Source organism: Bufo gargarizans, chromosome 2 (assembly GCF_014858855.1).
Source record: "Bufo gargarizans isolate SCDJY-AF-19 chromosome 2, ASM1485885v1, whole genome shotgun sequence".
NCBI classification, from domain to species: domain Eukaryota; kingdom Metazoa; phylum Chordata; class Amphibia; order Anura; family Bufonidae; genus Bufo; species Bufo gargarizans.
Genome location: NC_058081.1, coordinates 172,753,963 through 172,781,098, shown reverse-complemented (window position 1 = coordinate 172,781,098; position 27,136 = coordinate 172,753,963). Strand labels below are relative to the sequence as shown.

The 27,136-nt window shown below is 41.3% G+C and overlaps 1 protein-coding gene across 2 annotated transcripts in view; it reads right to left on the bottom strand.

Annotated features, from left to right (window-relative positions):
• Positions 1-3,690: 3,690 nt before the first annotated feature.
• The window catches only part of MINDY2 (MINDY lysine 48 deubiquitinase 2), an 82,438-nt gene continuing 58,992 nt past the window's right edge, over positions 3,691-27,136 (bottom strand). For both annotated transcript variants that reach the window (XM_044283293.1, XM_044283294.1), the window contains exons 6-9: positions 26,036-26,178; positions 11,692-11,865; positions 5,389-5,568; positions 3,691-4,282 (exon numbers count right to left, since the gene is read on the bottom strand). In XM_044283293.1, the coding sequence (XP_044139228.1) occupies positions 4,160-4,282; positions 5,389-5,568; positions 11,692-11,865; positions 26,036-26,178 (620 nt within the window). In that variant the 3' untranslated portion in view covers positions 3,691-4,159. The remainder of the gene's footprint in view (positions 4,283-5,388; positions 5,569-11,691; positions 11,866-26,035; positions 26,179-27,136) is intronic.

The following is a 27,136-nucleotide window of genomic DNA, read 5'->3' as shown; positions in this document are numbered from 1 at the left end:
TCTTTTTTGCTAGATTTTGCAGGATGGAAAAGCACTTTTGCATTTCCCTTAACATATATGCTAAACATAAGACAAAAAGGTGATGTGTACCCAGCCTAAGATGCAGTAAATTTATTAAGCAATGCACGCCTCTTAACATGGTTAAACCAAGTTTTGAAGTTATCCCTTATCCACAGAATAGGGAATAATTAACTGACTGGTGGGGATCCATGCTCGACCATGCTCGACCTTCCGCTCTACCAGATCGGGGAAATAGGATCTCCGTTCTCAGGATCAGTGGGGTTACTAGTGGTCAGACCACTGATCAGTTTGTTATCCCTAAGGCCTCATGCACACGACCGTTGTTTCATTCCGTGTCCGTTGTTCCGTTTTTCGTGATTTTTTGTGGACCCCTTGACTTTCAATGGGTCCGTTGAAAACTCTGCTAATGCACCGTTTGTCATCCGCCTCAATGATCCGTTGTTTCAGTCAGTCAAAAAAATATAACCTGTCCTATTTTTTTCACGGAAAACGGTTCGCGAACCCATTCAAGTCAATGGGTCCGTGAAAAAACATGGAGGCACACAAGATTGACATCCGCGTCTGTTTTTTTCCTATCATTTGCATGGCAAACTTGACTTAGATTTTTTTTTTTTTACTTTCCTTCATGTCTGGAGATCCTCCAAAAATAAAGAAAGACACACGGAAACAAAAACGGAAACTGATCACGGAACCCCTTTTTGCGGACCGCTAAAAAATACTGTCGTGTGCATGAGGCCTTATACTGTGGATAGGGGATAACTTCAAAACTTGGCATTAAACCCCTTTAATATATTTGTCACATCTTGTACTGTCTGTGCACCACAACCTGAAACCTATGACTGCTACGATCGTAAATTAATTTACACCAATTTTCTGGCATAAATTACTGTAAATGTGTTAAGTGTAAATACGCCAGCCTTAGTATAAAGTCCATTGGTGCAAAATGTGCCACATTTCTTAAGAGGCACAGCCTCTTAATAAATTTGGTGCATATCCATGCCAGCTAAAAGCTGGCGCAGATTTGAACTACAATTAATGCCATCTTCTAGTGTAAATTACAGGATATCCCATTTTTACTTGAAAAGTTGCAAACTGCAATGTATAGCACAATTATGTAGTGCGTCATAATATGCAACTTTTTATGCCACAAAAGTGGCATAAAACAATAAATGTGCCCCTGTGACTTCTGTACACCAGAAATGTTGCGTATGTGCCCCATATTGTATTCTAACATTGGTATATCCTTTGGTGAAATGTAGACGCTTGGAAGTAAAACATTGGGAAACCAATGTCTGTCCAATTATATTTAGGTACATCAAGACACAAGCTACAGCTATATGAAAACCTTTCAAAAATGTAATACGGGTTATTATAAAAAGACACAAATGAACATATCACTGACTGATTGTCAATCCTAGGGCCATAAAACATTGAGAATGAGAACATTACCCAGAATGCCCAAAGAAGCCTTAACATACGGTAAATACATAGGGGGAGATTTCTCATCCCCCAGTGCTACTTTTGAGGCATAAAACAGTTGCAAACACAGTGTTTGCGACTTTTAAAACGCCACTTACAACAAATTTTGTCAATTTCTGAAAAAACGGGTCTTAATTTGCGCCCGTTTTCAGACGCATATGAAGATAGCTTCAAGCTTCTGCAAATTTCCTTCTGGTGCAAGGCCTGTTGGATGACGCGCCTAATCTATGACGAGACGCATCATCCAGCAGCGCAGGAGAATTCAAAATCTCCCCCATAGTGACGCTTGCTTACAACTATTTCAAGTTTATTGAGACAACACTAAAAAAAACACCTTTCTTGGGCCTCCTCCACACACAATAGAACACTTTTTAAAAAAACATGAATTTCAAGCATTTTTTAAAATGTCTAAGGGGAGAATTTATCATTGTAGTCGCTTTGGGGTCAGTTTAAAGGGATTTTCTGAGATTTTTATACTGTAGACCTATCCTCAGGATAGATCATGAGTATCTGTTCAGTGGGGATCCGACACATTGGACGCCCGCCTACCAGCTGTTTGAGAAAGCAATGCCATTGGCCTTCTCTCTGCTTCTCCTAGGACTGACAACCCGTTCATGTGACCCATAGAAAGTGAATGGGGCTGAGCGCGATACCAAGCACAGCCGCTGTACAATATACGGTGCTGTGCTTGGTAAGTCATGAGAAGGCTGCGGCACTCACAGGAGTGCTGCTGCCTTCCCAAACCAGCTGATCAGATACTAATGACCTATCCAGAGAAACAGGTCATCAGTAAAAAAAAAAAAAAAAAAAAAAAAAAAATCGGAAAATCCTGTCTATTCTATGAGCCAAATTTATAAAATAATAATGAATTTGGCGCAAATGCGATGTGGTTCAGCCACTGTGAGTGAAAGCAAGCCAGGGGTTTGCCTGACATGGGGATGCAACTTTATTTGCAATTTTAGTAATTGTTGTAGGAAAAAAATAAAATAAAATCACCATACCCAAAGCCTGCTGCGTTAAAAATAAAATAAAATAAAAAATCCTGTAAAAGAACACCAATGAACATGCTTCAAAGCAAAGTGTGTGCATCCAGCCTCACAGCCTATGGACATCTTTGGGGGCATCATTTTAGTGAAATGCATGTATTTTTGGATTAATTTTTTTTTTTGTAATAAGGTATGATTAAAAAATGTTGCACTGTTAGGTTTCTGAAGCCTGTATATTTCACAGTACATAGCAGGCTGCAGAATGTTGTACACAGTAAAATATTTTGGATGATGGCTCGGTCACCACAGAGAGGGGCAAGAGGAGCTAGTGAGTGAGCAGTCTGCGGTACTCCGATGGACTTCTCATGAATGACATTCTTCAGCCTATGTACTGTGATACATAGAAGCTGCAAAAAAAACTAACAGCGCTCATTTTTAAATAAAGCCCTATTATAAAAGTGCTTTCAGACCAAAATAGATGCATTTAAGTAAAAAAAAAAAAAAAAAAAAAGTTCCCTGATGTCCACAGGCTTTAAATATGGCCAAGAAGGCAACTCAGCCTGCCAACAGACAACATGTGCATATTGAAGTATGTAACAGTCTCACTTTTATTGATTTCAAAGGTATTTTCCTTGAAGAGTAACTGCACTTCCACAGTGACATATCAGATGTATATATCAGTGGGGTCTGAGACCTCAACTCATTGCTGAAGCAAACAGGCAGAGGCACTTGCCTTAGTGCTCTGCCCCTTTGGCCGTGATCGGCTAACCTCAACGTCTTCTATGAGCCCATCTTCAGCTAACAAGAAGAGCCGGTTACACCTCAACAGACAAAACACGTCTGAGTACTTCTGCGCCTTTGTTTCAGCGATCAGTTGGGTCTCAGCATCTGGACTCCCACTGAGCAAAACTTCAGATCTCTATGACATGTCCAAAGTTTTATGAAAGTGCAGTTACTCTTCAAGTAAGTTCTTAGATCAGACATGTACTAACCAATCTATTTGTAAAACCGTGTCACAGAACATTATATACATGAAAAAGTCATACTGGTCCTAAATAGTAAAAAAAAAAAAAAGTATTTTTGTCACAAAATCTTCATACCTGATATTTTAGGCACAAAGCCCAGGTTATGACACAGTGAAGTAGTAAATATTCCCTTACTTACAATGAATAAAGTCTATGTAGCTATGGTGTAAGGAGTTTAAAGAGGACTTTGGGCCAACCAGATCTGCAATGTAGAAACAAGGGTGGAAGGTAAAAAGTGCAACCATGCTTGGACATTATACTTCATCTAGCTTCCTCTTACTCCTATATCCTTCGTAATACAGTATATTCCCCAGGTCTAAGACTTACCTGACAAAGGGTCACCACTTTTTTGCTTCCAGTGGTCACAACAGTCTGCAATATTGTATGGCTAACTATCATGGAAGAAGCTATGCTTTATTTAAAAAGTTGTAGTGATGTAACTTCTTGTTCCAAAAGGATGGACAAGGACACGGGATATTATCACACAACTCCTAATGACAGAGTCTAAACAGGTCTGTAACAAATCCCCCTTTCCAAACTGAAACACGGCTGGGGGTTTTCAGGCACAGATGGCTTAGAACCGGTGTCTCCTCCTCTCTATACATTGACATGCCTCTTCATGGGACAAGAAAAGGACATTCATTTCTGTTATAAAAGTACACAAGAATTCTTGTCCTTTTCCTTTTCTTTCGGCTCTTTCCTCTTTTTCTCACTGCTCCCCGGCGGTCGTCCGCTGGAGGGACTGGCAGCTGCCTGAGGTGGCTGTCCCGGCTGTAATTAAAGAAAAACACATTCCGAGTATTAGATATATTGCACGGATGTAAATATATATCAGCGAGCCAGGAAATGTATAATGTATTCATTCTTCATATAAAGTCTTCAGTCTGGAGAGCAAACAGGTCTTCAAAACTGAAGACATGAAAAGTTTCTAAATTTAATGGGGTTGTCCAGGATTAGGAAAAACCTCCTTTCCCTTCTCCCAAAACAGTGTCACAACTCAGTGCTTGTGTCGGGTATTGCAGCTCAGCTCCCATTTTTGGGAGAAGGCAGCCTCATTTTTGTAATCTTGGACAACCTCTTGAAAGTTTCATGTCTACGAATTATGGTAAAAATGGAACCAACTGTTTGATGGTGTTAGTGGTTGATGAAAAAATTGTATGTAAATTACTGAGGACTTTATCAATTCTGACCAAATTAAATTGCCTAAATGCAGAGCCAACCCTTCAGGTAACCTGCACCATGCTTTTTGTTGGCTACGAACACCCATCATTGTCACACTCACCAATTTTAAAAGACAAAATGGCATCCTGTACAGCAGACATGTTTAACATTTTGACCCATCAGTTCGGAATGCTGGTTGCCATTCTTCAGCAATCCAGTATTTCTGTACACCGATGAGTCTATTGGTTTGGCCTTTCATGAAGACCTTTGGTGCCAATACTGCTCTATTTTGGGGACTTTTGTAGCTTTACAAATGTACTTTTTTAAATTTACAATGGGCCCTTAGTTTCCATGCTCAACCACTGGTTTACTATTTCCCAGTTTCATGGAGCTTCTGCAATAGATTGGACAGCTCATCTGCTATGGGTCACAAAATCTCTGCTTCAGAGAGACTACATTGGTGCAGGATGATCATCTTCTGCCTTGTCATCAAGTTTTACCAACATAGGAAAATAAAAGCTTTTCTATCTTTTTGTAAATGTATAGAAATGAACAAAAGGATACCCAAGACTTCAGCACAAACACCCACTGTTTTCACCACTATTTTTGGGTCATTATACTCATCGCTGCACCTTTGTCATCAGAGAAGACTATTGATCTATTGCCCCAAATGACTTTTCATACTGAATGTTGGATTGGCTTGCGTACTACATTACCGGCTGAGGAGCAGAGGCTGCTGCCTGCTCTTGTTCCTGGTAATACTGTGAGGCTCTCCTGTCCTCTTCTTCCTGAAGTTTTTTAGCCAATTCAAGATCGCTGATGCCTTCTGGTATCTGTTCCCAGTCAATGTCTTGGTTCTGCTGCTCTTGCTGTAGTGATAAAGCCATCAGATAGTCCTAGGAAAGACACAGCTCATCAACACAAGAGAAAAGCCTGGGACAGAAATACACATTGGAAAATATAACTCCAACTGTGACTGGTAATTAGGCTGCCATTGTAAAAAAACAGGGTGGTATACTTTTTTTAAACTTGATGTCTCTGAATGGAATGGCTATAAAAAAAAAAAAAGGTATGACGATGCATTCCAGCCCTTCATTACTCGCCATTTACACACGGTCACTACCGGTAACACCTGACTGAATCTATTTCATTTATACTCCGTAACGAACACTTACTGTCGCTCTACCCATCACCATCAATCTTGTACAAATTACAAAATGACAGGTGTGCAGACAACATACCCTTAGACACAATGGGGAAGACTTGCTATTAAGGCTACATTCACACGTCAGTATTTTTCTATAATCCGAATTTCGGTCCGTTTTTTGCGGATCCGTTGTTCCTGAAAATGTTTCCGTATGTCATCCGTTTTTTGCGGATCCATTGACTTTGTATTGTACCAGGATCCGAATTTTGCGGAAAAGAATAGGACATGTTTTATATTTAAACGGACATGCGGAACGGAACAACGGAAACGGACAGCACACATTGTGCTGTCCGATTTTTTCCAGGACCCATTGAAAATGAATGGGTCCAGATCTGGTCCTGATCTGTTCCGCAAAAAACGGAACAGATCAGGAAAGAAAAAACGGACGTGTGAATGGACCCTAAAAGTGAGCTTTTTGGTGCAATCTGTGCCCGAACATTGGTGTACATGCTTTGCGCTGCATTTATGAAGTGTTTTAGACATCCACTCAATAAGAAAAGGAGGTATGGTTTAATGCATCTTCCTTAGACGCATCTGTGTGCTGAAAAAATGTGCCAAAATACTGACCAACTTAGAGGTGGCATGACCGTAGATTAGACCGTTCAAAGATACAGCAGATTTATTATCCAGCGTCAGTCCCAGTGATAAATGTGGCACAATTTAAGTTTCCTGCTTCAGCAAAATTCTGATATTAGACAGAAGTTACCTAGAGGGGTCTCAAAAAGAAATTTCCCCTTTGGGGCAGCACGGTGGCTTGGTGGTTAGCTTTGGTACCATGCAGCGCTGGGGTCCTAGGTTCAACCAAGGAAAACATCTGCATGAAGTTTGTGTAGGTTTCCTCCCATGCTCCAAAAACATACTGATAGGGACCTTAGGTTATGAGCCCCATTGGGAACAGCGTGATGATAATGTCTGTAGTGCTGCGGAATATAGCAGGGCTATATAAGTGAGTAACATAATTTAAAGAAAAAATAGGCTCCTGTGCTCCATTTGTTCTGTAACAAATTCTGATCCTCGGTGCACTAGTTGCAGTCTTTTCCAAATACCTGCCTTCAATGTCACTGTATTCAGGTGGAATGCATTGCTGGCAACTTTCTTTGCATTAGGTCATTTAGATTTATTCTGACGTTCTTGACATTTCCCAGTTTTTAAACTAGAATATGGGCACAGTCAGCTATTCAGGATACATATGTGATACTGAAAATTGGTCTACGGTTTTTGGTGGACACACACGGGCATAGATTATCAGGGGCATGTGAACAGGTTTTCTGTGTAAACTAGGCCAAAAAAATAGGTGGAATAACCTAGACTGTCTAAAGATGCACCAGATTTCTGACCCAGTATCCGTCACTATGATAGACAGACTGTCTGTATATGGCCACAACAATATACATTAGGCAGGATTAGTAAACCTGGGGCAGTGTGTTATCACACCTACTGACCTGAATGTCTCACTATATAATAAAAGACATTGCTTCTCAGACTCTAGATGTATACTTTACAGTAACTGTAAGCCATTGTGGAAACTACTGTACATTTTGGGAAAAAAATAAATAGGATCCCGGATGGTGAGGTCTTGCATTTTTGGATAATGCATCAGTATGTTGACTTGATTTCAGCTAGAACAAGGCAGTGGGCATTATTTCATGTGTGTCTACTGAAGAAACAATGACTCTTCCACACAAGGTCCACCCTTCCTTTATTTCTTGATATAATATAAATTCTTACATACAAATAGACCATGTATATAGCGATACACTAGGTAATATATGTATTGTGCAGCCATACCAAGATGCATCACTTAAAAACTTCTATAAAATTCAATAAGATCTGCATACATACAAGGCCGTCCATAACCTGTCCCCTCCCTACATCTCTGAGCTACTTTCCCGATACATCCCCACACGCACTCTCCGATCCTCACAAGACCTCCTTCTGTCCTCTTATCGCCTCTTCCCACAATCGCCTCCAAGATTTCTCCCATACTCTGGAACTTGCTACCCCAACATATCAGACTCTCATCTACAGTGGAATCCTTCAAAAGAAGCCTGAAAACCCACCTCTTCAGACAAGCCTACAACCAGTGACCCTGCTGCCTCTATACCGCCATGACCAACTCAACCCGCACCTACTGTGTCCGTCTCCCATACCATGTAGATTGTAAGCCCTCACGGGCAGGGCCCTCTCTCCTTCTGTATCAGTTTGTAACTCGTCTTGTTTATGATTAGTGCAATTGTCTGTATTATGTATGTGCACCCCTTATCATATGTACAGCGCTATGGAATGTATGGCGCTTTAATAATAAATAATAATAATAGTCTGTGAATCTATTTGGGGAAAAGACACTTTGTAAAAACTGGAGGTCAGGAAATAAACACATTCACACATCTACGGCTCAATAATAAGTTATTTAAACCATTTTCAGGAGGTAGTAGGGTGTTTGCTTCCTATATTATCCCAAAAAAACACCCAATCATGTGAAGACCCATATAATGGAGCTAGGAAACTGTTGCCTTGCATGTTGGAACAGCTATTAGGAGTAGTGACAACGTAGGGTAGGCCATGGGACTCAAAGCAAGGAAAGTCTAGCAACAACTATGCCCTGGAGAAATTTCTTGCACGGCTTTACATGAAAGGCCGTTGTCAGGATGAAAAGATTAAAAATATAAGCGCAGAGTTCATATGGGACCTGGAATACACAGAGTCCACTAGAGGGGGACCACCTATATCAGGGGTGAGCAACCTGTTCTAAGAGGAGCAGAGCAAGTATGCATGTAGGGCCTAGATAATGTCCATATACCGTAATAAGGTGTAAAAGAAAAGGGTGAAGCTCTGGATCACACTAATATCCTAACAAAGAGGAACTGGCAATTGAACCCGTCAATGATAGGCTTCACATTTTTATTTTTACAGCCAAGCATAGCAATGTATTAAAGTGACCCTCTGGGGAATGAACAGAACACCTATCTGGTGCCCTCTGCAAATTCTCAGCTACTCTTCTGTCATCCAAGATGGCCACACTACTTTTCTGATGCATACTGTGCATTGGTAGCCCATGACACTCCCCACTTGTCCAATCCTGCACTTGGATTAGCTAGAAGCGTTCATGTCAGCAGTGTTGGCCAAACCAAGTGTCTTGGGCCATAAAATGCACAGTAGGCATCTTGTATGACAGAAGAGCAGCCTGATTACTGGCGGATCTGCAGCTACAAAGATGAAAAGCAGGGCACCAGGTAAGAGTTCTGTTCGTTCCATAACTGCGGTAAATCCCCCCCCCCCCCCCCCCCCCCGAAACTAGAGCACAGAGCAGTTGCAATTGATTTGTCTATCTCATGTGCAGTAGAATCTTAGGGAAAAATATATATATTGACATAAGAAATGCAAAAAAGAACGATCCATTCATATTTTAATAAATAAATGCATTTCCCACGCGAGACCAGTTTGTCCAACAGAATGTTCTGCCGGTCATTACAGGCCGTTATATGGAAGCAATAACATTACAGCGAAATCCCAACGCTTCTGCTGCAAGGAAATACTCATCCAGGCTGTCATCAGTTCAGCGCATTAGCGATGCTAACTGCTATACTTTACTAAACTCTGGAGTCTCAGCGGCAGGCAGCAAACATGAAAACAACAAATAATTATAGGGTGCCATAGTCATCAGCAGTTGTCACCGAGCTGATAAATAATGTATTGGAGTATCAGAAGCGCTGATGTGACAACAGTGCTCAATCACCGCTCACATCAGTAGGATTTCTGCGCTAATGGCAAAAATCAAATAGAATTTTCCACATCGTTCTTGGAATGAAAAAAAGGTAATAAAGAGCTCTGTTGTGAATCTGTTAAAACTCTTTGATTAAACGGGAGGCCTTGCCAGATACTAAATTCCCACAGAGGAAATTATTGCCCATGCTTCATCACATTCACACTTACACTTATTACATATTTACCAGTGGAGCTTCAGAGGACCAGTCACCTCTCCCGGCATCCGTTTTAGTAAATACTTGTATGCCCCGTGAAAAAAAATTATGCTGGAACATGTATTTTTAGTACTGTGCGCTGTAGTATTCCTCCCAGACATGTATGACTAAATTGGTACCTGGGCATTACCATTCCTCTTGTCAAAGGGCTGTTTCCTTAAAGGCTATGTACACCTTTGGGGGCAATTTGCATTGTACTTATTTTGAGCTAAAAATATATTTTTAAAATTGTCCTTTATTAAAAATATGGCGTCCTTTTTTCTGTACAGAGCTGACATGCTCTATTAACACCCTTTGCATTTTCTGTCAGAGCAGGAGCTGATGGACTTATCTCGGCTCTCTGACCTCCTAAACACTTATAGCTCAGTTCTTCTCTTACTGATAAGAATGTGGCTTAAATAAGTGTTTATGATTCTTATGAACCCTTAGTAGTATAGAGATGAGGTTTATTAGATGACTGGCACAAAGTGAAAGTACCAGTCACACAGCTAGAAAAACTGTTAATAATTTGGGACAGAACAGCTCAATATTGTTAATAAAGGCCAATTGAAAATGATTTTTTTTTAGCCAAAAATGAATAAAAGCCAATTGTAAAAATAAAATGCCTCTGATGGTGTACATAGCCTTGAAACCAGAGGTGCATCACCAGTGGGCCACAGAGCCATGGTTTGCAGCCACCTGCCCTGCTAGATAGAAACACAACCGATCGCCTGCCTGTGCAATATGCTGAAGTGCTGTAGGGCGATGCTTTAAAGCTCCCACAATCTATGAGGAGGAGGTTGGGTCCCCTGCTGTCACCCAAGAAGAAGACAGAAGCTGTTTATTACCGCTTCTGCCTTCACCTCTGTTCAGTGCATAGCGCTCAATGAGCGCTATCCAGGAAAATGGTATAACCACTTCCTCTATTGGACCCGGCTATCATATGATCGGGTACCTAATCAGTTTTGCTCTGCTTGTATACAAAGGCGGTTTTCCCATGTAACTGGGGCTCATATGGATGCCCCAGTTATCGAGGAAAAAAATCTAAATGAAAATAAAGTGTCAGTCTCCTCTTGGGGGACAAGTTATATGCCAAAAATAATTTTTACAAAAAAAATGAAATACAACTAAAATTAGAAATGATGAAAAAAATAATAATAAATAAATAAAAAACATCCATGGCAACCAAAACAGTCACCATTGTCGCACCGTTCACAAAACTATACATATTATTACTGTATAGATCAAAACAACTGTGACAAAATAGGGAATCAGTTTTAATAATTTATTTTGGTGTCATTTTGCATATTTAAAGAATAAGGAGCTATAGTTTGGACAAATACAGATAATAAAAAATTGCCAAAAAGAACATGCGTGTCCTGCGTGTCACATAAAAATGTCACAAAGTTACAACTGTTAAACCAGCACATGTACCAAATCAGAAAAAAAGTGTCTGGTCATTAAGGCCTTTATAGAGCTGGGTATTAAAGGGTTAACCAATGAGCTCTTTCCCAGCTAGTATGGGAAAGTGCTTACTGGATATTGCAGGGCGCCTCCGTTTCAGAGTGTTTAAGGACAGCTCCCTCCACTGATGGCACCCAGTTGTCAATTTATAGGAGGAATAGCAGAGGAACATCACAACACAAAAGATTTTATTACAATGGGAACACAAGTGTTTACTAAAACATACATGTAAGAAAAGCTGACAGGTCCTCTTTAACATGCACATGCTGCAAGTCCACCATGCCTTAGACTATGACTGTATCATTTTAGTTATGAGTGTTTATTTTCTATAGAAACCAAAATCCATCTTTCTGATATAATTAAAGTCTGCACATGTGAAGACCACAAACCTGATCAATCTGGTCTTGCTGTCCTTGGTACACAGTTTCTGGGTCAGATGGTGGTCTTAGGTGGAAATCAGAGTCGCAAAAGTTTCCGTCTCCATCCACATTGTGTAAACTTTCCCAGACAATGTTTTCTTCTGTGAGGAATCCCTGGTCCGTAACGAGCAAGTATAGCAGTCCCTAAATGACAACAGTAAGTTTAAAGAACTGATGTTAATGGAAGAAATATCAGAAAAAATATATAATGGACACACAGGTGAGAGAGGTTCTCTGGTAGAGAATACTGAAGAGAGCCCTGTACATGCACACATTGCAATGTTCTAAGTAGCTATTCAGTCCCTGATGGGAGCTTTCCGGGACCAGAGATACACGTAGGGTCGTAAATGTATACCACTGACTGCATACACTAGCAATATGCCACCAATGTCTCAGATGAGACAACCCCTTTAGCCCCCTTCCTGACACAGTGATTTTTTGTTTTTGTGTTTTTTTGTACCCTGCCTTCCTGGAGCCATAAATGTTTTCCATTTTTCCATTCACATAGTTGTAGGAGTACTTATTTTTTGCGGAAAAAAACTGTACTTTCTAATGGCACGATTTAATATTGCATAGAATGTAGTGGGAAGCTAGAAAGAAAATTCCAAATAGGGTGGAATTGGGAAAAAAAAACAAAAAAAAAAAAACTTCCACCAGTTTTTGGGGGTTTTGTTTTTATGGTGTTCACTATGCACTAAAACGGACTTGTGCTATTCATTCTCCAGATCAGTACCCATGCCCATGATGTTGATTTTTTATTTTTTTTATGCATTTTGATTTTGGGGAAAAGAGGACGATTTGAATTTTTTTTATATTTGTTAAAAAATGTTTTCATTTCATTTTCTCCATTACCTTATACATAGATTGCTATATTACAATTCCGTACTGCCACCTGCTGGCCTGAATTGCAATATACAAGTAATAATCCTAGAAGCCTAGAACAGGCTGTGGCTCATTACTCACAAGGAATGCCTTCCCTGATATCCACCCGGGGGAGGCCTTCCTGCTTGCGGGTTTTCGGCCTCTAAGATGCCATGGTCACATTTCAAACACACATTGTGTGAAACAGCAGGCACCTGGTAGCTATGGCACTTGCTCCGCTCCGGAGCGGGAGCCATGTTTAAAGACCAGACATCAGCTGTACATGTACAGCGGATGTCAGGAAGGGGTTAAAAGGGTTATCCCACAAATTTTATAAAAAATAAAATACCTGAAGTAACGCATTTTAATACATTAACTATATTAATTTTAAAAAATGCTGCACACTATTTATGAACTTAGAAGTAAGGACGAATGAATGTAAGATGTCTGAGATTACTATGCTAGCACTGAGAGGAGGAATGGAGCAGGGAAGCTACTAAGCATGTGGGTCCACATGGCTGCAAGAGAAGGTGGACCAGAATTTCAGCCACAAGAGAAACAGGAGGACAGTTAAATCTACTGTATTTTTAGCACCATAAGATGCACTTGGGGGAAATTGCAGTGCATCTTATGGAGAAAAAACTAATGAGCGCTTCCATTGTGGAAGTGGTCATCAATATGAAGGAGGGACTGGGAGCAGCGAGTGTAGCTGGCTGTACTCACCGCTTTCTCATTTCCTACTGCATACAGCATCAGGATGTAAAGCATGTAGGCACAAACTAGGACTCGATGCTCTGCAACGTCAGGTCACAGTGCAGCGCTAGGCTGCCAGAAGACCAGGGAGCAGCGAGTGTCCGTGCAGTCCGAAGCAGGAGAGTTGAGTTCATAAAATTTTTTGTCTGATGGAGCTTAGGGGTCTGATCTGAGGAGGATTAGGGGGTCTGATCTGGGGAGGAATGAGGGTCTGATACAGAGAAAGAATGAGGGTCTGATACAGAGGTCGGAGGGGGAATGGGCGTATGATGGGGGTCTGAGCTGAGGAGGAATAGGGGTCTAATACAGAGATTTGATGGAGCTTGGGGGGTCTGATCTGAGGTTTGAGGATGAATGGGGGATCTGATAATGGTCTTATCTGAGGAGGAATGGAGGTCTGATGGAGCTTGGGTACTGATCTGAGATCCGATGGAACTTGGGGGCTGATATGAGGGGGAATGAGGTTCTAATATGAGGTCTGATAAAAAATATATTTTTTTCTTATTTTCCTCCTTCCATATGCTAGGTGCTTTTTATGGAGTAAAAAAATACAGTACATAAAAAAGGTACATTTTATTTAATGCATATTGCAAGAATTAGATTTTTTTAAATTTCATTTGAAATACCAAATTCATTGCACAGTCCTTTTCATGTGACCACCCTTTTAACAAAAGCCAGTGCTAGGGAACAGGGGATATCAGGCAATTTCTTAGTTGTGCCACATTACCTCCTATTGTTTAATTCACTAAATTGTATGTAAATTTACATTCTACTTAGAGGTAATTTTACTCGGCATACACTGACTGTGCTTTGAATTTCTTGAAATTACCTTCCATCTAGAGAAAATGGTTTCATGGTGTATAAATGCTCTATACTTGTAATTGTTTGAGAGGGAAAAAAAATACACATTTGAATATTACATGGCAACAAATCTGAGGCTGGAGGTTATACTTCACAAAGGCATCGAAGTGCAGTTATTAGTGGCCTGTTTTAATGGCTGCGCATTTCTATTGCTGGGTGAACATTTATCTTCCATGCTGTGCATTTTGCTGTTTGTGATAATTTGATAGAAAGATCCTAGGGGGTATTTTGGCAAAGCCTTTTCAGCATTTGCTCTACAGCAGTAATTCAGAGGCTCAATTATAGCTTGGAAAAATAGCATATAATCCACTATTTGTAGGGTCTACTCAGCAGAAATCTGTTCATTTAAGTAGGTCGTCTGGAGCGCAAAAATGAAACTTGCATAAAGCGGCGGAGTTCACAGTCCATGAACGCCAGCCATTCTCTGCCCATGACAATGAGCATACGGACAGAACAACGCACTACAACATCTAGATTAAATTAGGCGACTTGGCTTTCCAATTAATACTGGCTCAGAAACCGTGAAAAATGTCACCTCGCTTTATCCAATGAAAAATAAATATCATTTTAATGACAATCAACAGGGATCCTGAAATTCTCTCAGCTTAGGCTTTTCATATGATCAGCTAATTATAGAGATATTCATTTCTCACCAAGGTGAAAAATAAGAATAATGGGAAAGTGAGCATTTACAGTCCAAAAGATCATTTCTATATAAACCGTCCCAGTAAGCAGTCATATCAGGCCGTGCACTCCATAGGATCTGGTTTTGACAAAGTTAAAAAATATTCATAATGAAATGTTACTGATCAGTTCTGTGCCCGTCATTGGGGCTGCTATCCTGATAGCTATGCTGCCAGTGTAGACAACCGCTTTACTGTATGTACCCAAATCAGTTTGATATCTATTAATGATCTCTTCTGTATTACTGCAGCACCTATTCACAGTCTATAAGGGATGGATATCGGTGTGCATAATATAACGGCTGTCTGTCAAGTAGGGAACCCCTTGACCGACGATGCGACCGGTGACTGTGGATCCAGTACTTGGTGCTTTGGCTAGGGTTTGATAATGCATGCCTTTATATATGTGTTGTCAGATAACCACTGTCAGACCCCCCACGGTTCAAATCAATAACGGAGATGTTTTATCACAGAATCCATACGGGAAGCGGTACAAACCTGACCAGTAACTGTTCAGTGACTGCTGTGCCAAACATTTAAAATGCGGGGCTAATTGCACTGTAATAAATGCCTTCTGGGATGTTGGGAATAGTTCGGAGGATGAGTGGAGAGATACTCTAAAGATAATACTAATTCCCTATATTACTTCCTCTCAAAAAGTGACCCAGTTTTATGCTCTGCAAAGATTATATTGTACACCAGAGTTCTTCTACAAGAATGGGTATTAAAACAATGGATCAAGCTGTAAATGTAGGAAATCAAAGGGTGATGACATAACTATTGCAAAGATGCCTAAAATTATACAGATATTGGGTGGAAATAGTAGAGCCCAAAGGTCGCAATTACGCCTATACAGGTGTCAGATACCTGTACAAGAATTTTCCCTGCTTTGCAAAGAGTCTCTTACATATTTAGACATAGGAGACTTTCCTTGCACTGAGGAGTATAAAGCAGGTACCTGACATGGGCAATAAATCGGCTCCTTACTTACAGCCAAGGGTAGTTGGCGCCAGCAGCTAATAAGGAGCTTGTTGTAACTTATGCTTTAATGCAAAATGATGTAGCTGTACAGGATTTGTGTTTAAGAGAAGAATGAGCAGGCTCATAAGCTGAGACTGTTTCACACATAGTGAGTGAAGGCTGTGTAATACAGCTAATATCCAGGCGCAATAATGGAGATCAGAGGTAACTTTGATCCCACTCACTTAACCCTTCAAATACCACGGTCAATAGCAACTGTGACATCTGAGAGGTTCCTGACTGGGCTCCTCGAAGCGAAAGCACAGTGTTCTGATCAGCTGCTATGACTGCCTGGGGTCTTGAGATGGCTGCCAGGCCTACCAAACTGCATGTTAATAAAAGCCTTTAGGCTGCAATGGTATACTAATGCAGTCTATGGTATAAAGTGATTAAAGGACTGCATGTACAAGTCCCCAAAGGGAGCTAAATATAGAAAAAAAAACACTCACAATATAAAAAAACTCAATGCACACCCTTTTCTCAATTATGCACATAAAATAAACATAATTGCTATGGCCATGTCCTGATAAATGTCAGAACTAAAAATACTGAATAAAAATATCATGTGCAGTGAACAACAATTTTTTGTCATCTTGCCACTCCTCCCACCCAAAAAATAATAATAGGTGATCAAAAAGTCTTATGGATCCCAAAATGATACCAATAATGACTGCAGCACAGAGCACAAAAAAAACAAGATCTCACACAGCTCTGTACACTGAAATAAAAAAAAAACATTTTTTTAAATGGTTTCCCTGTACAAATACCAAACCGCTAACATAACATTGTTATCTAATTATTGAAATTTATTGCAATTTTCTTACTACCCTTGGCTAAAAATAGTACTCAAAAATTGTGAGAAGAGTATTTTTACTGTAGTGCGATCTCTGGTAAAGACTCTTTTCTAATAGACCCTAAAACATGTTTACTGAATTTAATGAACCAGGTATCTGAATACATTTCTGGTATGTGAGAGCTTTACAATATAGGGAGAAAAACAATTTGTGAATACTGGTATCTTTAGGATATACTAGCAGAAGGACTCTGCTTCGCACGGGTATATTCCATCTATTTAATTTAATGTTTGTATGTGTTGTTAAAAGATTTCGACATTATCCCCCTTTAACAGTGAACAGCACAGTCCCCCACCCCATAACACTGGCCCCCCACAGTGCCCCGCTACTTTGAAATGGGACCTCCACAGCAGCCCATCCCCTTAACTTTGACCTTCGCAGCAGCCCTCCCCTTTAACAGTGAATTTCACATCACCCCGCTCCCTTAACAGTGACCTCACAGTACCCTGCTGCCTTAACAATGGCCTCCACAGCAGTTGCCCCTTTAATAGTGGCCCCTGTCCCCTCAACAGTGACCTTCACATTACCCGCCCCTTTAACAGTGACCTCCACAGCACTCTGCCCCTTTAATGTTAGGGCTACACAACGACACGTGTTGCACGACATTTTGTCTCCATTTTTATAATGATAGGCTATGGTGTTGCACTGCGACTCGCAAAAAATCCATCCAAGATGGATTTTTCTGCGACTGTTGCATCGCAGCAGGTTACAAGTCGCAGTGCAACACCATAGACTATCATTATAAAAATTGTCGCGCGACATCAATGTCGTGCGACACATGTAGCAGTGTAGTTGTGCCCTATGTGTCGTGCGAGTTATTGTCATCATGTAGCCTTAGCCTAAAGCTGACCTACAGCAGTGAAGAAAAATGGCTAGGTTGTTATGGAAACCTGGAGTAAAACTGTGTGTATGTGGAGACTAAGGGCCTGCAAGCTTCTATTGGCTGATAAGGGACATGTGACAGTGTGTATGGCAGTTGGGATTTGAAGAGAAAGACTTGCAGGCTTGTATTGGCTAATGCAGATAATTTTATGGGAATATCTCAGGAACGGTACGTCCTAGAGAGCCGAGACCCAGTCTAAAACCTTCCCGGACACCTGATGCACCTGTGTGCCAAATTTGGTGAAGATCAGTCCAGTCGTTTGGTCGCGCATAAAGAACAGACAGACAGAAACTCATTGTATACCGGGATGTTACCTCCACAGCATTCTTTCCCAGATAGTAAGCGATATGTGTACCAAGTTTAGTAGAAATTGATTGAGTTTTTGAGTTACAGAGCAATATGGTAGCAAGGGATGCGTATACCAAGTTTTTTTTTTAAATCGATGGTAGCGTTTTTGACACACACATATAGATACAGTATATACCGTATTTTTCGCCGTATAAGACGCACTTTTTTCCGCCCGAAAGTGGGGGGAAAATAGCAGTGCGTCTTATAAGGGGAATGCTGCTGATTTTGCGAGTTTTCAATGATACACCCGCCGCGATGCCGTGCGGTGGGTGTATCAGCTGTGAGGGAGGAGGGGCTGGGGGCCGGCATCTGCTTTTATAATGACAGCGGGGCCCGTGCAGTGACTGTATTCTACTACACGGGCCCCGCTTACTGTATAATCGTATCTCTAATAGTAAATTGTTATGTACATAATCGCATAATGAGCGCTGTGTATTACTTACAGATACAAGCGCTCGCCGAGAGGAGGGAGGAGGCAGGCTGGGAGGATGGGCGCTGGCAGTGTGAGTCATACGTCACGCACCTGCGCCGCCCACTTTATAAATGAAGCAGGCGGCGTGAAGCAGGCGGCGTGAAGCAGACGGCATGTCCTCCCATCCCGGACTGCCTCCTCCCTCCTCTCTGCTACCTACCGAGCGCTTGTAGTTGTAAGTAATACACAGCGCTCATTATGCGATTATGTACATAACAATTAACTATTAGAGATACAATTATACAGTGAGCGGGACCCGTGTAGTAGAATACAGTCACTGCACGGGCCCCGCTGTCATTATAAAACCAGATGCCGGCCCCCAGCCCTGTATTGAGGGTCATTCACTACAGGGACACTTATGGAGGGGATCTGTGGATGACACATAGCATAAGATGCTATATTTGTGTCATCCACAGATCCCCCCCATAACTGTCATACACAGATCCTCATAACAGTGCCATCCAGAGAGCCCAATAAGAGCCACCCACAGATCCCCCATAAGTGTCACCCACAGATCCCCCATAAGTGTCACCCACAGATCCCCCATAAGTGTCACCCACAAATCCCCCATAACAGTGCGTCCCCCACAGATCCCCCATAACAGTGCGTCCCCCACAGATCCCCCATAACAGTGCCATCCACAGACCACAATTTGTTCAAAACCCACCAAAAGCACACCTTTTGGTTCAAAATATTTTTTTTCTTATTTTCCTCCTCAAAAACCTAGGTGCGTCTTATAGGCCGGTGCGTCTTATACAGCGAAAAATAAATACGGTGTATATATATATATATCTATACAGGTCCTTCTAAAAAAATTAGCATATTGTGATAAAGTTCATTATTTTCTGTAATGTACTGATAAACATTAGACTTTCATATATTTTAGATTCATTACACACCAACTGAAGTAGTTCAAGCCTTTTATTGTTTTAATTATGATGATTTTGGCATACAGCTCATGAAAACCCAAAATTCCTATCTAAAAAAATTAGCATATCATGAAAAGGTTCTCTAAACGAGCTAATAACCACTTCAGCCCCGCTAGGTGAAACCCCCTTCATGACCAGAGCACTTTTTACACTTCGGCACTACACTACTTTCACCGTTTATCGCTCGGTCATGCAACTTACCACCCAAATGAATTTTACCTCCTTTTCTTCTCACTAATGGAGCTTTCATTTGGTGGTATTTCATTGCTGCTGGCATTTTTACTTTTTTTGTTATTAATCAAAATGTAACGATTTTTTTGCAAAAAAATGACATTTTTCACTTTCAGCTGTAAAATTTTGCAAAAAAAACGACATCTATATATAAATTTTTCGCCAAATTTATTGTTCTACATGTCTTTGATTTAAAAAAAAATGTTTGGGCAAAAAAAAAAATGGTTTGGGTAAAAGTTATAGCATTTACAAACTATGGTACAAAAATGTGAATTTCCGCTTTTTGAAACAGCTCTGACTTTCTGAGCACCTGTCATGTTTCCTGAGGTTCTACAATGCCCAAACAGTAGAAAAACCCCACAAATGACCCCATTTCGGAAAGTAGACACCCTAAGGTATTCGCTGATGGGCATAGTGAGTTCATAGAACTTTTTATTTTTTGTCACAAGTTAGCGGAAAATGATGATGATTTTATTTTTTTTATTTTTTCTTACAAAGTCTCATATTCCACTAACTTGCGACAAAAAATAAAAAATTCTAGGAACTCACCATGCCCCTCACAGAATACCTTGGGGTGTCTTCTTTCCAAAATGGGGTCACTTGTGGGGTAGTTATACTGCCCTGGCAATTTAGGGGCCCAAATGTGTGAGAAGAACTTTGCAATCAAAATGTGTAAAAAATGACCGGTGAAATCCAAAAGGTGCACTTTGGAATATGCGCCCCTTTGCCCACCTTGGCAGCAAAAAAGTGTGACACATCTGGTATCGCCGTACTCAGGAGAAGATGGGGAATGTGTTTTGGGGTGTCATTTTACATATACCCATGCTGGGTGAGAAAAATATCTTGGTCAAATGCCAACTTTGTATAAAAAAATGGGAAAAGTTGTCTTTTGCCAAGATATTTCTCTCACCCAGCATAGGTATATGTAAAATGACACCCCAAATCACATTCCCCAACTTCTCCTGAGTACGGCGATACCAGATGTGTGACACTTTTTTGATGCCAAGGTGGGCAAAGGGGCACATATTCCAAAGTGCACCTTTCGGATTTCACCGGTCATTTTTTACAGATTTTGATTGCAAAGTACTTCTCACACATATAGGCCCCTAAATTGCCAGGGCAGTATAACTACGCCACAAGTGACCCCATTTTGGAAAGAAGACACCCCAAGGTATTCCGTGAGGGGCATGGCGAGTTCCTAGAATTTTTTATTTTTTGTCACAAGTTAGCGGAAAATGATGATTTTTTTTTTTTTCTCTTTTTTCCTTACAAAGTCTCATATTCCACTAACTTGCGACAAAAAATAAAAAATTCTAGGAACTCGCCATGCCCCTCACGGAATACCTTGGGGTGTCTTCTTTCCAAAATGGGGTCACTTGTGGCGTAGTTATACTGCCCTGGCAATTTAGGGGCCTATATGTGTGAGAAGTACTTTGCAATCAAAATCTGTAAAAAATGACCGGTGAAATCCGAAAGGTGCACTTTGGAATATGTGCCCCTTTGCCCACCTTGGCATCAAAAAAGTGTCACACATCTGGTATCGCCGTACTCAGGAGAAGTTGGGGAATGTGATTTGGGGTGTCATTTTACATATACCTATGCTGGGTGAGAGAAATATCTTGGCAAAAGACAACTTTTCCCATTTTTTTATACAAAGTTGGCATTTGACCAAGATATTTTTCTCACCCAGCATGGGTATATGTAAAATGACACCCCAAAACACATTCCCCAACTTCTCCTGAGTACGGCGATACCACATGTGTGACACTTTTTTGCAGCCTAGATGCGCAAAGGTGCCCAAATTCCTTTTAGGAGGGCATTTTTAGACATTTGGATCCCAGACTTCTTCTCACACTTTCGGGCCCCTAAAAAGCCAGGGCAGTATAAATACCCCACATGTGACCCCACTTTGGAAAGAAGACACCCCAAGGTATTCAATGAGGGGCCTGGCGAGTTCCTAGAAATTTTTTTTTTTTGCATAAGTTAGCGGATATTGATTTTTTTTTGTTTTTTTCTCACAAAGTCTCACTTTCCGCTAACTTAGGACAAAAATTTCAATCTTTCATGGACTCAATATGCCCCTCACGGAATACCTTGGGGTGTCTTCTTTCCGAAATGGGGTCACATGTGGGGTATTTATACTGCCCTGGCTTCTTAGGGGCCCTAAAGCGTGAGAAGAAGTCTGGAATATAAATGTCTAAAAATGTTTACGCATTTGGATTCCGTGACGGGTATGGTGCGTCCATGTGAGATTTTATTTTTTGACACAAGTTAGTGGAATATGAGACTTTGTAAGAAAAAACAAAAACAAAAACAAACAAAAAATTTCCGCTAACTTGTGCCAAAAAAAATGTCTGAATGGAGCCTTACCAGGGGGGGGGTGATCAATGACAGGGGGGTGATCACCCATATAGACTCCCTGATCACCCCCCTGTCACTGATCACCCCCCCTGTAAGGCTCCATTCAGACATCCGCATGATTTTTTACGGATCCATGGATACATGGATCGGATCCACAGAACGCATGCGGACGTCTGAATGGAGCCTTACAGGGGGGTTATCAATGACAGGGGGTGATCAGGGTAATCAGGGTGATCACCCCCCTGTCACTGATCACCCCCCCCTGTAAGGCTCCATTCAGACGTCCGCATGATTTTTACGGATCCATGGATACATGGATCGGATCCGTAAAAATCATGCGGACGTCTAAATGGAGCCTTACAGGGGGGTGATCAATGACAGGGGGTGATCAGGGAGTGTATATGGGTGATCACCCGCCTGTCATTGATCACCCCCCTGTAAGGCTCCATTCAGACGTCCGTATGCTTTTTGCGGATCCGATCCATGTATCCGTGGATCCGTAAAAATCATACGGACGTCTGAACGGAGCCTGACAGGGGCGTGATCAATGACAGGGCGGTGATCAATGACAGGGGGGTGATCAGGGAGTTTATATGGGGTGATCATGGGTGATCAGGGGTTTATAAGGGGTTAATAAGTGAGGGGGGGGGGGTGTAGTGTAGTGTAGTGTGGTGTTTGGTGGGACTGTACTGACCTACCCGAGTCCTCTGGTGGTCGATCCTAACAAAAGGGACCACCAGAGGACCAGGTAGGAGGTATATTAGACGCTGTTATGAAAACAGCATCTAATATACCTGTTAGGGGTTAAAAAATTCGGATCTCCAGCCTGCCAGCGAGCGATCGCCGCTGGCAGGCTGGAGATCCACTCGCTTACCTTCCGTTCCTGTGCGCGCGCGTTCACAGGAAATCTCGCGTCTCGCGAGAAGACGCGTATATGCGTCCAGGAGGAGTAAAGCAACCACCTCCCGGACGCATATACGCGTACAGCGGTCGGGAGGTGGTTAACCTAATCATCTGAATCAACTAATTAACTCTAAACACCTGCAAAAGATTCCTGAGGCTTTTAAAAACTCCCAGCCTGGTTCATTACTCAAAACCGCAATCATGGGTAAGACTGCCAACCTGACTGCTGTCCAGAAGGCCATCATTGACACCCTCAAGCAAGAGGGTAAGACACAGAAAGAAATTTCTGAATGAATAGGCTGTTCCCAGAGTGCTGTATCAAGGCACCTCAGTGGGAAGTCTGTGGGAAGGAAAAAGTGTGTCAGAAAACGCTGCACAACGAGAAGAGGTGACCGGACCCTGAGGAAGATTGTGGAGAAGGACCGATTCCAGACCTTGGGGGACCTGCGGAAGCAGTGGACTGAGTCTGGAGTAGAAACATCCAGAGCCACCATGTACAGGCGTGTGCAGGAAATGGGCTACAGGTGCCGCATTCCCCAGGTCAAGCCACTTTTGAACCAGAAACAGCGGCAGAAGCGCCTGACCTGGGCTACAGAGAAGCAGCACTGGACTGTTGCATGTCATTCGGAAATCAAGGTGCCAGAGTCTGGAGGAAGACTGGGGAGAGGGAAATGCCAAAATGCCTGAAGTCCAGGGTCAAGTACCCACAGTCAGTGATGGTCTGGGGTGCCATGTCAGCTGCTGGTGTTGGTCCACTGTGTTTTATCAAGGGCAGGGTCAATGCAGCTAGCTATCAGGAGATTTTGGAGCACTTCATGCTTCCATCTGCTGAAAATCTTTATGGAGATGAAGATTTCATTTTTCAGCACGACCTGGCACCTGCTCACAGTGCCAAAACCACTGGTAAATGGTTTACGGACCATGGTATTACTGTGCTCAAATAGCCTGCCAACTCTCCTGACCTGAACCCCATAGAGAATCTGTGGGATATTGGGAAGAGAAAGTTGAGAGACGCAAGACCCAACACTCTGGATGAGCTTAAGGCCGCTATCGAAGCATCCTGGGCCTCCATAACACCTCAGCAGTGCCACAGGCTGATTGCCTCCATGCCACGCCGCATTGAAGCAGTCATTTCTGCAAAAGGATTCCCAACCAAGTATTGAGTGCATAACTGAACATAATTATTTGAAGGTTGACTTTTTTTTGTATTAAAAACACTTTTCTTTTATTGGTCAGATGAAATATGCTAATTTTTTGAGATAGGAAATTTGGGTTTTCATGAGCTGTATGCCAAAATCATCAATATTAAAACAATAAAAGGCTTGAACTACTTCAGTTGTGTGTAATGAATCTAAAATATATGAAAGTCTAATGTTTATCAGTACATTACAGAAAATAATGAACTTTATCACAATATGCTAATTTTTTTTAGAAGGACCTGTGTGTATATGTTATATATATATATATATATATATATATATATATATATATATATAGATAGAGAAGAAGAAGCTAGAAGATATAGTTTTACCATTGTGGTTTTCACTGTGGGATTTTTCTTTTTTATATTTTCCCCTCAATGGACATAGGGATAGAGGATTCGGTGTAAATTGCATGAATGCAGGTTTAAGTATGTTTTGGTTAGTACATAAAAAAGCGGGAAGTTTCAGATGGACAAAAACCGGTGCATGAACAGATTTATGTCCAGCCGTAACCCAATGCTCATGCCAGAAACAGTCCAAATCCCATAATAGCCAACAGCCAGTGCTGGATAAGTTGAACTTCATCAGGCTGTTCCACTGCCGTAATCACCTGTTGGATACCTTTACCGCACATTTCAAAGTAGCCTAACTTAATTTAGGCCTTGTCCATGCAGAGTTCATTGCCTGAGGAATTTGGTACAAACTCTTTCTATTGTTTTCAATGGGAATCCATGTTGCTGCTCATGTGACTGTGTTTTCTTTCTGACATGTTTACCAGACATGTTCCATGTGTAGTTCCCACACAGACACTGCTGGAAACCAAGGCGGGTGTCTGCTGGATTAATGCCACTGAATAGGGCTAAAGCCATTAGGGATGAGCAAATCGACTTCAGATGAAACATCCACAGTCGATTTGCATAATACTTTGTTAGAATACTGTACGGAAGGAGCACTCCGTACAGTATTAGAATGTATTGGCTCCTGTGAGCTGGAGTTATTACTTCACAAAGTCTCGTGAGACGCTGCATAGTAACTTCATAAATTAATTTCTACTGTAAAAATAAAAAAAAAACATTTCCCGAACTAGGGTTCGGTTCCAAGTGGTACCTTGGAACGGAACCTGATTTCGAGAAATTATTTATTTTTTATTTTTTTTACAGTAGAAATTAATTTATGTAGTTACTATGCGAAGTCTCACGAGACTTCATGAAGTAATAACTCCAGCTCACAGGAGCCAATATATTCTAATACTGTACGGAGTGCTCCGTACAGTATTCTAGCGAAGAATTATGCGAACTGACTTTGGATGTTTCATCCAAAGTGGATTCGCTCATACCTAAAAGCCATGAATTGATATGCCACATTCCATCCGCACCACAAACAAAGAACACTATGTGAACTACCCCCTACATTGGACTTACTACCAGCAGATTTTGATCTTTCAGTCACAATCTTGGCTACAAATACATCGTCATCATCAGTTATCTGCCCCTTTAGATTTCAGAAACATTTATAGTATTTCAGTTTAGATACAAAATTCTGGTACTTCCAATACAAAGAAATAAATAAAAGTAACACTAGTGGCTCCACTGAGACATATGGCCCTGTGAAAGCTGCAATACAGTCAGAGGATACTACAGCTGTTGCACAATTTTTTTTCTCTATGAGGGAAAAGGTTGCGTGACAATCGCAAGATTCCAGCATGGTTGAAATGTTCCTTTTTACCTTCGACTTTCACCCTAGAGAAACATTGAGGCAGCAAGATTTTTACCATGAAGCATCACCAAAAGCTAAAAAACTCTGCAGCCACCAATGTAAAAAAGTTTAGCGGGCGTACTGGCACTACAAGTCCTATACAACTTTTTCAACCTAGCCATCAGTGAAAATCAGTGCGGTGGAGTCCTATGAAAAGCAGATTCTCTCAGGGATTATTTCATGTACAAAGAAACCCACCTTATATTTGGTCATGGTGCTAAAATGATTGTTCCTGAAAAATACACATAGTTCTCCTTCCTGTAGGGTTGAGGTCAGCTCGCTGAGCCCATGGTAAGTCAGCTGTGTGGCTGTCCCATTTAAGAACTGCTCTGCTACCAAGCCTACAAGAGAAAACAGCAACGTAGGAGTTATTTCATGGTGACAACGGACTCTAATTTACAGTAATTAGTAACCCGTACAAAGTCATACATGTTTTATCAAAAGATTTTTCCTCTTTTCTCACCCTCCGACATGGAGGTCAGATATTTACTCTTCCCACAAGAAAATGGAAGGATATGGTCAACTTATTGGATATTATCTAGCTCTGGTGATCATCACTTATTGCAGTAGTGTGTTACTGCTGTACTATTATCTTGGTTGTTTTGTCCTAAAAACAGGTGTTTTTGCCACCAAGGAATCACATGTAGAAGAATAAGGCCCTGTTCACATCATGTTTGACGTCCTCCAATGAAGATTCCCTGACGTGTATCTATAGGCATACAGTGGCAAACATTACTAATAGACTTCCATGTTTATATACTAAAAAAACGAGATCACGAGATATACCCATGTGTATCAGCCCAACATAAGCCAAAAGGGCACTCCTTTTAGCCTCCACCAGTTGACTGGGGCCTTTGGATACATTTGACATATTGGAGCTCTCTGCTCTCTCTGCCGAGAATCGCCCAGACTAAAACCGCTGTCGGAACAGCCTGCTGGTCTCTGAACACTAGTGTGAAACTAGCCATAAACCGTTCAGCATTTTTCACTCCTTGCCTTCCCGAAGGCATAACTTCTTATTTTTCAGTTCACGCAACTGTATGAGGGCCTGGTTTTTGCAGAACAAGTTTTATTTTCTAATAGTCCCATTTAAAATGGAATACTATGCAGTGGGAAACTGGAATAAAAAAATTATACATATGAAAAAATTCTGCCACACTTTTGAGAGTTTGGTTTTCACAGTGTTCCCTATGAGGGGAAAAAATTTACTGTGCCCTTCATTCTCTGGGTCAGTACGATTACAGTAATACCACATTTATGTAATTTTTCTTGTGTTTTAATACCAAGAAAAATAAAAAT